At 43.1% G+C, this 16244-nt stretch overlaps 1 protein-coding gene across 11 annotated transcripts in view; it reads left to right on the plus strand.

The window, feature by feature from the left end:
- PHKB (phosphorylase kinase regulatory subunit beta) overlaps positions 1–16244 on the plus strand; it is a 135751-nt gene that overhangs the window by 117354 nt on the left and 2153 nt on the right. For all 11 annotated transcript variants that reach the window (XM_077931519.1, XM_077931513.1, XM_028740223.2 and 8 more), the window contains 4 exons: positions 7070–7204; positions 11624–11753; positions 13131–13238; positions 15308–15448. In XM_077931519.1, coding sequence (XP_077787645.1) covers positions 7070–7204; positions 11624–11753; positions 13131–13238; positions 15308–15448 — 514 coding nt within the window. The remainder of the gene's footprint in view (positions 1–7069; positions 7205–11623; positions 11754–13130; positions 13239–15307; positions 15449–16244) is intronic.

Here is a 16244-nt window from a genome sequence, read left to right on the forward strand (position 1 = left end):
TTTGATATGCATATTTATGCAGGTTTAATCAATAGATTAATAAACTGAAACACATACAGTTACTTGGCTAATTTCTTATATTGAATGACAACCCTAATTATATCCTCCTTAGCAGCAGAATCTGCGTCAAGTTCAGACATGGAGACAGACACGAAGAAAAGCATCTTGGGAAGCTGGCCCTCAGTTGTGAAATACAGTGCAGATTTGCCCTGTTGTAAATCTCTGTAAAGCCCCATCTGTTTTGGCTGATCTTTGTTTGCCCAGTCAGAAGTAATTCCTGCTATGTTCAGTTAGACTTGTTCGCAAGCCACTGTATGCATAAGCATGCAGAATGCTACCTTATACTGAGTCAGACTTTTGGTCCATCTAGCTCAGTATTACACTGATTGGCAGCAGCTCTCCAGAGTTCTCAGCAGTTCTCCAAGGTTTCAGGTTGGTTTCCCTCCAGATACCAAGGACTAAACCTGGAACTTTCTGCATGCAAAGTAGATAGATTCTCTACGACTGACCTATGGTCTGTATACTGTATAGGATTAATGCCTAAGCTGGCAAAGGATGGGGCAATTTCAGCAGAAGTTTTGAGTCTACAGGTTGAACTATGTGGAGAAAAATAAATCAGCCAATCAAAGTATTTTCTTAGCGGTAGGGAGGCAACCCCTCTTGCTCGTGGGTAAAGCTCAAAACATACCTGGCAGGCATTTTCTAAGTCATTGGATGTTCCCTGTGGCAAATCCTGTGTAATTTATGCTCTCATCTAGTGTTGTGCTTATGCTGTTTTCCCAATGGCACTTTAGATTGTTAAGCTGTCGCAACTCTGTGCTGGAGCATCGAAAACACAATACACAGCAATAAATTATGGATGGCATACCTGGGGTCTGGATCTAGCTATTCCATTTGCCTGGAGGTAGCAGAAACCTAAGACAATGCATCTCCTCTATCAGCTTTCATCGTTTGATCAAAATTAGTTGCCATAGCAGTTAGAAATGGGATGCTCAACTCAGTTCCATTTCATACAGAGCCCATAACTCACATGCCACTTAAGGCAATGCACGTGTGCTTAAACTGGTGCCTCCCCATTGGCTTCAGTGGGAGTAAGCCGACTGAGTGATTTGTGGATTGCCTTTTTCGCTCCTTCAGCCTCTCAGAGCTTAGCTTTTGGCTATCTAGCAGGATTTATTATTGCTGTAACACTTTCAGTGCCACAGATTTCTGCATTCAAGCTGGAGGAAGATGTTTGTGTGCGTGACTGATCCAAAGAGCAAGCAGCTCACGATGTGAGCAGCCCAGTTGCGGCAGTGCATTGATGTGTCATTTTACATGGCCCTAAACAAAGCTTTAAAGGGAAGTTGGCTTTTTCCAGGCTTTTATGGTGCTATGTTTTATTCCCTTGGATATCTCTGCCTTATTGCTACTTTGCCTTCTCAGACTGAATTTAAATTTGTTTCCATCCAATACCAGTTTCTTCTTCTGATTCCACACCTCGCTGCTGAAGCTTTCTTAGACTTCATGCAATCAGTTTATGTGCCTACCTTATTCCATAACACACACACACACACCAAAAAAAAAGTTCAGTTTTTTCTAAAATGCCACCTTTCCCTCTTAAACCTGATATAAATAAAAGGCTAAATAGTGTTACATTTTAAAATACTTCCCCATTAACAACAACAAAAACAGGATGCATTACATTCTTAATTGTAATCTATGTCTTTGGTTGTTTCTCTACTGGAGAAGAAAATAGTCTTTTAATAAATGCCGCCACCTTTTAATTTTTGTACAACAGGTGTATTGTGCCTTTCCGGCACACAACCAAGAATATTTTGGTTCTGCTATAACTAGTTCTTAAAAAAAAATGTAATCCATCCTCTCTAAAAAAATCAGCTTGTTGTCAAATTCCATTGTATATCGTCATTCAGTAAAATATGTCAACGACTGGGTCTGAGTTCCTTCACTCATTGTTACCCAGCACCAAAATAGAATTAGTACAAGTCAATATGGCCCAGGTGGATTGTGTGGATTTGAACAACTCAAGGTAGTTGTTCAAAGGCATTGGGGATTATGTTTCTAGCCATGCTGCTTTGGGAAGTAGGAGTTTGCATAAATCCTCCATACTTCCTCTGTTGTTGTGATAGGTAATTTCACTATGTGCAAGAAAACAAAAAGTTTGGGGACAGTCTTAACAAATTCATTGTGGCATAAGCCAGGGGTAGCCCTCGTGGTACCTCCAGGTGCCTTTAACGACAACTCCCATCAGTCCCGGTGTGCCTGAGGGCTGGTCTGGGAGAATGCCTACAGCATCTGGAGGGCAACATATTGGCTACCCAAGGGCATAAGCTACTCCATGAAGGACAGCTGAGTCTACCTCAGCAGATGCAAGAAGCGTTATCCTAAGTTGGCAGGAGTAGATTTGAGGAAACATAAGCAGTGAGGCCAGAAGGAAATAATAACACTTCATGCATCTTAGTTGTTTTTGTTACAACAAATTAAGATGGCTACCCCTCTGGAAATCGTTTCACCTTGTATGGGTTGTGTACCTCCTCCTCCTCCTGTGCAGGTTAATTAGTTGCTGTTAAGGGGCATACTCCTTTCCCTTTTACAAGCCACTTAGCTGCTTTTAGATGCTGAGTGCTTGCTTGGGTGTTAATTAGGAGTGTGATGCAGTGGTGGCCTAGCTAACTCTTCAGTTTGCAGGGAGCATTCTGAGCTCATCTGGGTTTTAGTTTCACTGCCTCTGCAATTTTACTTTAGCTACCTCTGTTCTTTAGAACTTGATAGTGGGACTTCTTTAAAGAGGCACACCGCAGTCGGGGCAGCATATGATTCAATGGAACTACTAAATGGGTAGCTGAAATATTGATCTAATATAAGGACAAGGAGGGAGCCAGTCTGGCATCAGAGAGATCAACAGGTGTGGTGTGAGGATGCATAATACAGCCGCCTTGAGGATGCTAAGCAGAGCTAGATCTGGTCAGCACCTGGATGGGAAAGAAGCCCTCTGAAGTTCAATGGTGGAAGACAGGCAGGATCTTAACATATAACAAGATTTTTATGCAGCCTTCATTAGCTTCTCTTGTCCATTTAAATAGTGTGTGTGTGTGTGTGTGTGTGTGTGTGTGTGTGTGTGTGTCAGAAAGAGAAAACCAGTCTCCTTGCTTCTTCCAAGGTTAATTCCATACATTCAGTTTCCTTTATTTCACCTTTATCATCCACTCCAGTGAACAAAATTAACCTTCTCCCAGAAATAGTATTCTGGCTTGATAATGATTAGATTTGGTACCTCATTATTGATTTGTGTGCCAGCTTTCATGCTGAAATAGATCCAGACCCTGACAGCCCCATTACCGTAAACACCTCCAATCAAATGTTTACTACCCAGGCGCTGTCAGTCAGGTTTTTGCAGGCCATGCCTCTAAAGATTTGGAAGGGGCGCGTACGTGGCATTTTTCATCTGCTGCTTTGCATTACTAGAACATCTCATATGAGCAGGTGGAGGATACATCAGTCAATTGGATGCCTATCTCTTGGTGAATTAACAGCATCTGTGTGTGTGTCCTTCAGGCTGTTTCTCCAAGCAATGTTCTCCAGTATTGTATCAGAGCTGCTTTCTATGGAGGGCTGGTGGAGGGAGAGAGACCAGAATAGTAACTGAGGCTGGGAATGGTGTCTCCTCACTGCATCCTTCTTCTCTTAGTTGGATGCTGCTACTTCAGTAGATCTGCATGTTAACCTTTGACACATCTCTGGTCTCTGGAGCCAAAACTGCCTTCATTGTGCCCCTTGATCATGTTATTTGGCAACTGAGGTGCCATTGATCAGGAAACATCCACAGGCTGTAGATGCTCCCCTTTCCGTTCTTTCTATTAGCTTTTCTCATTGTTGTGTTTGATTTGTCCTTTTTAATATTTCCAGAGCAGTCAACTATTACTAGTAAATAAGTAGGAGACAGCCTGAGGGTGGGAAGAGTGTCAGGGGAGAGAGATGGAGGAGGTTTAGTGCTACCCGCAAGAATAACCTTGTCACTATTTGGCACTTTGTATATGATTGAAAACCTAAATACACTCTTAATAGCAAACGGTTTCCCTCATTTCTCAGCTGGATTTGACACTCAGTTAAAGCAGTTGCAGGCAGAAGGTAGACTTGGGATCTAGTGGTAGATCTCTGGGTGATTTGTAGTGGAAGTGAAAGGGTCTTTGATTCCCAGTTTTAACAACAGCAGCATCTGAAAGAGTGCCTGCCCTCCCCACTCCAGGATTAGTCTGCTGAAAGCAAAGAAAGCTTGGAGGAAAAGCAGGTGCAGATTTGAAGGTGAAAGGACTGAGCACTCAGTTCTGCTACTGAAAGCAAACTCCTGAACTGAGTGTGTATTTGGGGGTATCTCCTCTCTCTCTCTCTCTCTCTCTCTCTCTCTCTCTCTCTCTCTCTCTGTGTGTGTGTGTGTGTGTGTGTGTACACACACACACACACACGCATGTATGGCTATTGTATTAATTCTAAATGTATGTATATCCCCTCCTATTTTATAGCTGCTTCAGGTTAAGCACCCCATCTTTCCAAACTATTTCTGTCCAAGTACTCCACCAGCTTTCACTTCTTCTTTATCACGGTGCTTGCTAAAGCAACTGCTACTTTTTTAGTACATAGTGTGAAAAATTGTTCTATGCGGTTTTTTAATTTTATTTTCATTCGTTCATTTATTTACTACTACCCCCAAAATGATAGTCTCTTAGTTGTCTTCAAAATACAGGTTTTTTAAAAATAAGAATATGAGACTAAAGCATAGTAGCATATCTAAAACAAATAAAAACAGGGATAGAACAAACCTATCAGCAGCAGTGCAAATGTCTAAAAGTACCAACACATTTGCAAAGTTTAAATGATGAGATTAAATCACCTGGTGCTGCAAAAAATTGTGACGTAAATGCCAGGCCAGCCTCTCTGAGGAGGGTGCTCTACAACATGGGAGCCAGCACTGAATAGGCCCTCACACAGGGAAGGGCCTTAGAATCTGACCTTATAGTCTGGGTAGGTATGGAAATGTGGGAGGGAGGGAACACTTCAAGCCATTCAGGGCTTTACAAGTATTTACAAGTATTAAATGATACAGTATTTGTGTCATTTAAGAAGCAACAATTAGCACAGGTTATGTCTTCCCTACAAATACATTATTAACTATTCTCTTTTGTAATGCAGTAACTATAGTACAAATATTTACTTTAACCATAAGTTTTAAAGAGAAGGGAGAGCTTTCCCACATTCTCACCCCAATTGCAATTTATTCTGAGATAATTCCAGAATCTTAATCAGTAACAAAGCACAGTTAATATAAAACATTGTGTGCCTGAGATGTGCTTTGGTTGACGCTAGAGTGGCATTTTGCCATTTAGCCACAGACGCACACATGGGAATGTCAATGCTTCCCCCCCCCCCCAAAAAAAAATATGTATTTCTAAGATGTCTGTTGAGGCTAATTAAACAGTAAACAAAACTTCTAATTTAAATGATTATTTGGTAAAGCGGGGTGAGGTGACTTGGTCCAGATTAGCTCCACTGAGCAGACAAGTTCATTTTCATCTAAATGGTGTTGTCTTTTAAAGGCGAGGCGCCAGCTTTTGGAAGCAATTTGAATAGCCCATTAAGCATTCGAAGTAAACAGTACATTCTGTTTGCCGTTTACGGCTTTTCAGAGAATTGTGCAAAAGATGGCTGGCCACATTTCATGTTATCAGACTTTTCAGCTGTACCCTCGCAGAGTAGACCTTCCAGAGCATTTATCTGTGCCTTGGGGCACAAGAGAATTTGTATAAGTTTTTCTTTTCTTTTCTTAGAGAACAAGCTTAAAAGCTGCTATTAAAATGACACATCTCGAAGATTAGTTCCTGAAATCTGTCTAGCTTTTAAAAACCCATTGCACCCTTCAAGCTGTTCCTCTTGGCTTCTGTACTAGCTAGTAGATGTTTAGGGGTTGGGTGGGGTAGAGGCTGCAATAGATGGTGTGCCAGGGGACACTCTGGAGGTGTTGTTCACCAAGAGCAGTCACTGTTGCCAAATGCAGCACTGGAAGGCTTGGCTTGATGCGCCTACCCAAGACTTCAGCTGCTTCCTTGGCCAATCCTCTCTATCACCTGGGAGAACTGCATCTTATGAGAGTGCTCTCTCCAGCAACTGGCAACTGAGGAAGCATTTGGGTAAGATGCATTGGGCAACCCTTCCACATCCTGCACCCCAGATGAATCAATCATTTGCAGGAAAGGTGAAGAACACAGTCCTTCCCTCCATCCAAACTGATGGGACTACTAAAGAAACTGGGAATAACTAAGTGCAGAATCAAATCATAATAAACAGACTCCCCCTCCACCCACCGTAAATAGCTGGACGTCCTTTGGCACCCATCCTTCAACAACTGTATTCAGGCAGCTACATGAAGACAGCCTCAGTACTCAAAGTTTGGGATGCTGGAGAAGTCCTACAGAAAAGGAAGCGGAAATTGCCATTGTTTGCATTGTCATCTCTGGTCAAGAACTGAAATCAAGTGAATATGATTGGTACAGTGGTACCTCGGGTTAAGTACTTAATTTGTTCTGGAGGTCCGTACTTAACCTGAAACTGTTCTTAACCTGAAACGCCACTTCAGCTAATGGGGCCTCCTGCTGCTGCCACGCTGCCGGGAGCACAATTTCTGTTCTCATCCTGAAGCAAAGTTCTTAACCTGAAGCAATATTTCCGGGTTAGCGGAGTCTGTAACCTGAAGCGTATGTAACCTGAAGCGTATGTAACCTGAGGTACCACTGTATTCAGTCATTCTTGTTGTTGGCTTTAAATCCTCAAAACAACACACAATCAAATGCCTTTTTATTACATTGTTTTGGCGTTTCCTCTGCAGTACATTGGCTGTGCTCAGCTTGACAGGCTACAGGTTGTGTAGACCTTAATATGTTCCATCCACCTCAGATTTTCTCCTGCTACCTTTCTTGATTGGGGAAACTTCAGCTTCACAGGTCCACCCCCCACCCCCGGTTTCCTCTTGGATCTTTAAAAAACAAAGATTGAGTTAACTGATGTTTTCATTCTTCAGATGGATTGTGCATGCCATGAAGTATGAACTGAAGATCCGTGCAGGGGAGATGCCCCCCATGGATTTATACCAGCTGTCACCCAGTGAGGTGAAGCAACTTCTCTTGGATATTCTTCAGCCTCAGCAGCAAGGGAGGTAAGGAGCTCTCTCTCGCAGCACATCTCATGCTGGCATTCCTTGCTGATTGATTGCACAAACAGTGTTTTCTCTTATTTTCCTCCCCCCTCCCCTTTGCAAATGGTTCTTTCCCCCACAGTACGTTATTTTATCTTATTTTGAAGCCAAAAAAAGCAAAGACAGACATGGGTGAGTCTATCCGCTCTCTTTATTGCTGTGCAGAGAGCTTTGCTCTCTCATCAGATTTTGATACCTCACTTGGCAGTGGCTGCCAGCATCTGGTGTGTAGGGTTTCCCTTACCTAGTTTGACACCGGGAAGGAAGCCAACGTAACCCAGAGGCCAGTTACTTAAGAAGTTTGTTTCAGCCAGAGCAGGATTTAGCTGCTGATCGCTGACCCCTTTCCTCTGGGTTGTCATTAAACATTGTCAGCAGGCTCAAGACACAACCGTGTTGTCTTCCTGAAGTGTGCCAGTTCTGTAAATATGCCACTCCAGTATGATGACAATGGCAGACTCCCAACACAGAGTGTCAAGGCCAGATTGTTTGGTTCAAGACCACTGGTATTTTACAGGGGGGCTCCAGTCTCTTTACGCCTGGAACAGCATTGAAACCCAAAGTGGTAGGAAAGCACTGGATAACATGCCAAGATTCATTTTGTTAAACATGTAAAGTTTAGTGGAAAGAAATTAGGCTAATTTACTGATGTACTATGCTGAGGAAGATGTCTTTGCTTGGTCTATATGCTGCATCACAAGGAGATTTTACATATTTCTCCATCTGTCGTTAGGTATTGGGAGTGAAAGTGGTTGTAAGCTGTTACTGTTTGGGAAAGTCAGAAAGTGCCCTTTCTGCTCTTGTGACTTGCACATGTATATGGGGCTCCCTTGGTTGGGGGCCGTGAACTCAAAACCATCACAAAAGAAAGGCTGAATCGTTACAGAAATAGAATCCCTAAACCAGGATTTTTAAAGTATTGCCAAACTTTTCAACAGGCTGCCTGGACCCATTTTCTTGTTATTCTTCCGACAGCATCATCTACCACTAATTTGGATTTGGTGCTTTTGTGTACAAAGTGATACAGTACTTTTAAAATAACTCTGAACATTTGGAGCAACAACTTATCTGCCAAGCACATCTACGTGAATGTAATATCAACACCTTTCTTGCCTCCAAAAGGTGGTGTTTAATTTTCTCTTTGCAGGAAGCTCTGCAAATATTGATAATACAGCATTATCTTTTGAAATGGGGAATATGAGAAACCTGGTAAATGAGTTGCTTCCTTTCTCTTAGCCACCTTCTACGTGTGAAGATGGAGTTCTCAGAAAAGCTGCTCTCCTAAGCTCTTAGCTTATCTCTTTATGAAATCAAACTTCAGCACAGCATCAGCAACATTACTCTCTCTCTCTTTGGCTACATAGAGATCTTCAAAGGGAAGAACAGTTCCAATGAGATACTCTTGCCTTAAGCAGGCAAAAAGCACTTTGCATAATTTAAAAATCCAGTTAGCTTATTTCCTTTTCCAACTATAGCCCAGTGACAGCCAGACTTTCAGAAGATTCCTGCCCTTGATTGCGTAGAGTTGGGATTCCTTCTTGTATTGCAACTTCCAGGGAGATGGCTATGTTAGTCTGTTGCAACAAAAACAACAGGGTATTGTAGACCCAAAAAACTAGTACAGTGGAACCTCTACTTACAGACGTAATCAGTTCCGGAGGTCCGTCCGTAAGTCGATCCGGGTTGCTGGTAGAAGCATTGTTGTGCGCAGGCACATTTGGCGGCAGCATGCTTCTGCGCATGTGCAGACAGAGGCAACTGCTTCTGTGTGTGTGCAAATGGCAGAAGCTGCTTTTGAGCGTGTGCAAATCGCAGCAAACTCGGTATTTACTTCCGGGTTTACCGCGGTCGCAACTTGGATCAGGCCCAAGTAGAGGTGGTCGTAAGTAGAGGTTCTACTGTAAGTTCAGTGGCGTAGCGTGGGTTGTCAGCACCCGGGGCAAGCCAAGTAATTTGCGCCCCCTAACCCGTGGATTTGCGCCCCCTAACCTGTGGATTTGCCCTAACCCCAGATGTTGCGCCCGGCCCCCCTGCACCCCCCACGCTACGCCACTGTGTAAGTTTGTTAATCTACAGAAGGTTGCAGTGTGACAAATTTGTTAGTGCTTGTGGTGCTGCAGGACTCTCGTTATATGACAGCTGTTCCCTGTCTCTACCATTTTGGGGATTTGCAGGGGCATGATATGAACCTGTTCACCACAGGCACGTTTAAAATGAAAATGAATGAGTACCTCAATAACACAAACCAGTCTTCCTAATATGATACTTGCAACGCCTCCTCCCTTCCCCAATGAATCCCTTGAAATGTGCGGTTTTCTCCATTCATCTCCATTCCAGCTCTTTTACAAAAGCTCTGATAGTGAGATGTGGTTCAGTTGAAATGCCACCCAATAGCCATGTCATTGGTCCATCTAGCTCACTCTTGTCTGCACGGAATGGCAGTGGCCCATCAGAGTTTCAGACAAGGGAACTTTTCTCACACCACCTGGAGATGCCAGGAATTGAGTTTGAACTTTCTGCATTCAAAGCATGTGCTGTACCACTAAGCTACCGTCCTTCCTATATCTTTTTACTTTCTGAAAATTGATAAATTTTAAGCCAGTTTCACAAAGAATTTCCAACAACAACAACTTATTACTTGTATGCCGCCCATCTGACTGGGTTGCCCCAGCCACTCTGGGCGGCTCCCAACAGAATATTAAAAACACGATAAAATATCAAACATTAAAAACTTCCCTAAACAATGCCTTTCAGTCTGTATAATACTTTCTCTGTTCATTCTGAAACACTTATGAATAGCTAAGAGGTGTGCACAGGCCTCAAGATTTGCTGTGTATCTCTGTGGTTTTTGTTTGTTTGTTTTTTTACAACATTCGTTCTTATAGGGCAGGCATAGGCAAACTGCTCTCCAGATGTTTTGAGACTACAACGCCCATCATCCCTAGCTAACAGGACCAGTGGGCAGGGATGATGGGAATTGTAGTCCCAAAACATCTGGAGGGCCGAGTTTGCCTATGCCTGTTAAGGGGGAACTAAAAATAGCTATACCTTTTTTCCCTCTTGGCAAAGGACTCCGGAGCCCCCTCCAGAGGGAATTAAGCTTGCCAGTTGTAAACAAACAGGTCCAAGCGCTTTTGTGGGGGAAGTAAAAGGGATTCACTATCCTCCATAATCAGGTAATATCTATACTAGGCCAGGAAAAATCTCAAAAGCCATATTTTTGGGGGGTGGAGAGGTTTGTATCTTTATCTTTCTTTCCTTAAATAATTAAGAGGTGGCCATGGTGTATATTCTTGCTTGTATATATTTTTAAACATTAGCAGCTTCACTCTTTCCAGTGCTTATTTGTGTTGGGAGGGGGCATCCTCTTATATGGGAGGTTTGTCCAGATTGCTGCCTGCAGAATGCTAAATTGCTCCAAAGGATTTCTTTCCCCCAAGCACAGCAATGGATGATTTTTTAAAAAAAATAAATAAGGAAAGCTGGTAGCTTTTTAAAAAAATATCATCGTCATTTACTGCTCCTCTTTAACAAATTAATTATCCAGAGCTCTTCATCACTCTGAAGGCAGCATTCCAGACAGCCTCACTTCTTGCAAAGCTCATGGACATAGAGAAACATAGCTAAGTAATGTACATAAAAGTAGAACATATAAAAAGCAGAGCAACATGAAGTTTTCTGTGGGCCCTGATCCAGCTCAGTTGCTGTGTTGCAGTTTGACATGGGGAGGGCTAAAGTCACCCAAAATTGCCTTGTTATTTTAACCTTAGCTGGGCTGAGCCCTGGGATCTTTAGTTGCAAAAGAGAACAGGTGATGGTAACTTCCTAAATGAAATATAACTTTTTAAAATGATGCTAGGGCACTGGGCGACAGTTGAGATGAACTACAGGCTCAAGCTTTGCTTACATTTTTCAAACGTGTCAAGATGTTGAAAATACCTGAAAAGCCAGGATGCTTTTTCGCTTGAAGGCTTTGACTGCCTCTAGTAGATTAACTTTCGGTTGTGACCCAAAGAGATTAATTTGGTTGATTTCCTTTGTTTTCCCACTTAAAGAGATTTAACTTTTTGAAAATCTTTAGACCTATTAATAAGGCACACGTTTAACTTTAACACTATGACTGTGAGGCTGAGCATTTTGCTTTGTTCTCATTAGAGTCTACTTTTGTCCTTTTCATTAAAATAACCGTATGAAACATTTAGCAAGAAACGCAGCACAGCATGCTGTGTTTTGCATTATTGATGGATTGATTTTTTTGCTTTTATTTCATACTGGGCTTAATTAATCCACAAAGCAAGCATTGTTTTGATCTGGAAACAGATTGCTTTTGTGAGCTCATCCACATTTTCTTCTTTTCCCTCTTCTTCTTTTTGTTTTCAGATGCTGGTTGAACAGACGTCAGATTGATGGTTCATTGAATCGAACTCCCAGTGGGTTCTATGACAGGGTGTGGCAAATCTTGGAGAGAACACCCAACGGTTTAATAGTAGCAGGGAATTTTTTGCCACAGGTAAAACCACCCACATGGGGCTCTGAAGTCACTTTTGTTTTTAGATGACTACCTTGTTTTCTCAGACAGGGACGCGGTGGCGCTGTGGGTTAAACCACAGAGCTTAGGACTTGCCGATCAGAAGGTCGGTGGTTCGAATCCCCGCAATGGGGTGAGCTCCCGTTGCTCGGTCCCTGCTCCTGCCAACCTAGCAGTTTGAAAGCATGTCAAAGTGCAAGTAGATAAATAGGTAGCACTCCAGCGGGAAGGTAAACGGCGTTTCCGTGCGCTGCTCTGGTTCGCCAGAAGCGGCTTAGTCATGCTGGCCACATGACCCGGAAGCTGTACGCCGGCTCCCTCGGCCAATAAAGCGAGATGAGCGCCGCAACCCCAGAGTCGGCCACGACTGGACCTAATGGTCAGGGGTCCCTTTACCTTTACTTTGTGTTCTCAGAGAGGAAGCAAACGTTCACCAGTGGTAAAAAAGCTAGGCTTGTAACTTGAGTCCCAGCAGGCGTGCCAACTTTAGGGGGCCGAAGGCACCTTGGCCCCCTCAATATTTGTTTTAAGGGGGTTGTGTCTCCTCAATCTGGAGGCAGCCCTGCATGTTTTGGAGAGCCAATGGCCAGTTCCTCCAGAGCGCTTGTCCTCTGTTGCCCGCACAATGCATGCCAGGCCCCCTCAATCTTGGGGGCGACCTGGCGCCTCTGAGTCCCAGAATTCAGTTCCTCCCCTCCCCATGGATGCTGTCATGCTAGTCTGGACACAAGGACAACAGAGCCTGCTGGATTAAGTCAAAGTCCCATGTAGTCCAACTGCCTTGGTACTGGGCACAGAGTTCCTATCCAATCAAGTTCTATTGATCGTGGAGGTGTCACCTATATGCATTCATCCCTTGTAGTGTATCCCTCGCTGTTAATGGGTATGTCCAAGATTTTCAAGTTTCTCCGTCCCCTTTGTTCTGAACTTAGGCTCAATTTTGAGCCTTGGTTCCTTATGTGTAAAACGGGAGTATTGGTGAGCTGGTTGGTAGTTTTGTAGTGCAAAGCACTTTAAATTGGCAAAGCCTTGCATAAATGCATAAGACAGTCTACAAATTCCAAAGAGAAGTGGAATTAATTGTTGATTTCTTGGCTCTTCAGTACCAGAAGAACCTTGGATGTGTCAGACTTGTGCGTTAAAATAATTCCTTGTTCTGAAAGGAGCTTAATCTTACCCAGGCAGATGACACCTATAATTGGTTCAAATAACCCACTCACCACCTTGAAGAAATAGGGCATGTGCTTGTTTTCAGTTATCAAACAACATATTTGCCAAATGCTTTCTGCTTTCTAGAAATTGACTGATATTGCTATTAAAGTTCACTTAAGCATCTGCTTTTGTTTGTTTGTTTTACAGCAACCAACATTGTCAGACATGACCATGTATGAAATGAACTTTTCCCTTCTGGTTGAGGACATGTTAAAGAGTATTGATCAGCCTGAATACAGGCAAATCATTGTAGAGGTTTGTACCATATGATGATGAGAGATATGAATTAGTTGTTTCATCTTACATTTTTAAAAAGCAGCGAGTGAATGAATGTGTTCAGGGACTTAAGCCATGAAAGACTTTCAAAGAAAATGACACTGTCTCAGTCTTTTCTCAATCTTGTCCTGTAGTCTCCTGACATCATAATTAGAATAAGTAATAACAACTGTCTTGGTGATGTAAGAATAGCCCTGATGGCTCAGGCCAAAGGCCCATCTAGTCCAGCATCCTGTTCTATAGATGCCTATAGAAACCCCAAAAACCAGAACTGAAGTGTAACAGCACTGTACCCATTAGTGATTCCCAGCAACTTGTATCCAGGAGCACACAGCCTCTGACAGGTGAGGTAGAGCATAGCCAGCATGGCCAGTGGTCATTGATTGCTTTATCCTCCTGATGGACAACAATGCTTCTCAACTTTCAGTGGTCCTCAGAAATATATTGAATGGTAGCTAACAGTTGCCTAGTGCTGCACAGCAGGGAAGGGCTACAGCTCATGGACGGGGCATCTTCTCTGCATGCAGAACATCCCAGGTTCAATCCCTGGTGTTTACAGATAGGTTTGGGAAAGACCCCTGCCTGAAATCCTGGAGTATCACCGCCTGTCAGTGTAGACCAGGGTTTCCCAAATTTGGGTCTCCATTTGTTGTTTTTGGACTACAATTCCCATCATCCCTGACCACTGGTCCTGCTGGCTAGGGATGATGGGAGTTGTAGTCCAAAAACAGCTGGAGTCCCAAGTTTGGGAAACCCTGGTGTAGACAGTACTGGGACCAATGGTCTGACTCGGTGGGAGGCAGCTTCCTTGGTTTTGTATTCCACACCCAGTGGTTTTATTTATTATCTTTGAAGTGCCAATTTGTGATGCAGTTTATGTGGAGTGATGGTGGAGACAACTGATGTTAAAAAGAAGAAGCCTCAGGTTCTGCACGTTGTGCACAAAACTCCAGGGATCACTCAGAACCAGTTCTCTAGATGGTGACCACTGTTTGCTGATTACAGTGGTACCTCGGGTTACATACGCTTCAGGTTACATACGCTTCAGGTTACAGACTCCGCTAACCCAGAAATAGTACCTCGGGTTAAGAACTTTGCTTCAGGATGAGAACAGAAATTGTGATTCGGCGGTACAGCAGCAGCAGGAGGCCCCATTAGCTAAAGTGGTGCTTCAGGTTAAGACAGATCTCCAGAATGAATTAAGTACTTAACCCGAGGTCCCACTGTATTCAGTTCCCAGGAAAGAGATCTTTAAGGATTCCCACTGCCACCACCAAGTGTTGTTTCTTGCATTATTTGAAAATAGCAAAATAAAAACTAAGTTCAGCTTTGTCAGCTGCAAGACTAAACATTATGTTATGTGTCAAAAGAAAATTATTTGCTTTCCATGAAGTTTAAGTTTGGGGCGGGGAGAGGAACAGAGAGTTTTATATGAGTAAGTGGAAAGGAAGGCAGAACAGAAAAGGTGCCACAAATATTTCAAATGGCTTTTTCTTTCGTCACTGTATTTCAAATCCATGGATGTTTATCTTTACCAGTAATTACAACTCTTATCCAACATCTGGCTATTATTATTTCTACTTCAGATCATTATCTCTTTTCACACATTAAATACTAGTGGGGCACTCATGCATTGAAAGACTAGGTTGTATTGCTGGCTCCACCCTCAATCCTGCATGCCTAAGCTAACTCTTCTCCAACACACGGACATATGGAGAGGAACTGCTGTGTGTGGACAGCTGCTCATTTCTAGGGGTTCTTCTTCGGATGTCCATGCTCAGCTCACAAGTGTTGGGAGCAGGGATGCACAGTTCTTTCTTCAAGGCTTGAGCACCCTAAATGTACATAATATATGAATGGGGCTATTGTAATGATTTTTTGAGTATGCCTCCACCATAAATGTCTAAGTGTTGGGTATATTTTATGTATGTTTTTAGTCATGTCTAATTTCCCATTTTACTTCGTGGCTTGAAACTACCCAGATTTTAAACTGCCCTTGAAAGGGAAAGTAGTGTGTCTAAATCGTTTGCTTTTATTTTATTCTTTAGTTGTTGATGGTTGTCTCCGTTATTCTGGAAAGAAACCCTGAATTAGAGTTTCAGGATAAAGTGGACTTGGACGGACTGGTGAAAGAAGCATTTCATGATTTCCAGAAGGACCAGAACAAGCTCAAGGGCACCGAGAAACAAGTCAGTACAAATCTCATGCCAAAGCCTAATGCAGTGGTGGCCAAACTTGGCCTTCCAGCTATATTGGGACTACAACTCACATCATCCGTAGCTAACAAGACCAGTGGTCAGGGATGATGGGAACTGTAGTCCCAAAACAGCTGGAGGGCCAGGTTTGGCTACAACTGGCCTAATGCCTCTTTTGCTCTTGTTTCTTACTAGGATTGATTAATCCACAAGGCCAGTGTTTTTTTCCATTTGGTTTGTGAGGTGTCCCGCAGTCTTCACAGGAGCAAATTTTGTTAAAATTCTAAACAATCTCATATTCACAATGATTCCACTGTAACCTTGTGCTAGGATGGCTCTCCTCACCCTTACTGTATGAGATTGATGAATAGCAACTTCTTTATGGGGATCCTCAGGAAAGAAATAATGTTTGCGCAGGCATGCACAGCTCTGAGCCTCTTTTTGCCAGAGGTGTTGGCAAAGTTTGCTGCACTTTGGCCCACATATCAGCTTCAGGGGCTTGTCTTAAAGAATAGGCGAGCATCATCAGAACCTTTTCCTCTCTGGCTCAGATCAAAATCCACGCTTGAAAATTATTCCTGGTTTATCCACACCTGCCCACACAACCTTTGTCTCTGTTTCTGTAAAACAGTAGCTTCCAAAATTGTTCCTTCTAAAGCAGTGATGGCCAAACTTGGCCCTCCAGCTGTTGTGCGGCTACAATTCCCATCATCCCTGACCACTGGTCCTGTTAGCTAGCGATGATGGGAGTTGTAGTCCCAATACAGCTGGCGGGCCAAGTTTGGCCGTC

The sequence above is a fragment of the Podarcis muralis genome, chromosome 7 (genome assembly GCF_964188315.1).
Source record: "Podarcis muralis chromosome 7, rPodMur119.hap1.1, whole genome shotgun sequence".
NCBI classification, from domain to species: Eukaryota; Metazoa; Chordata; class Lepidosauria; order Squamata; family Lacertidae; genus Podarcis; species Podarcis muralis.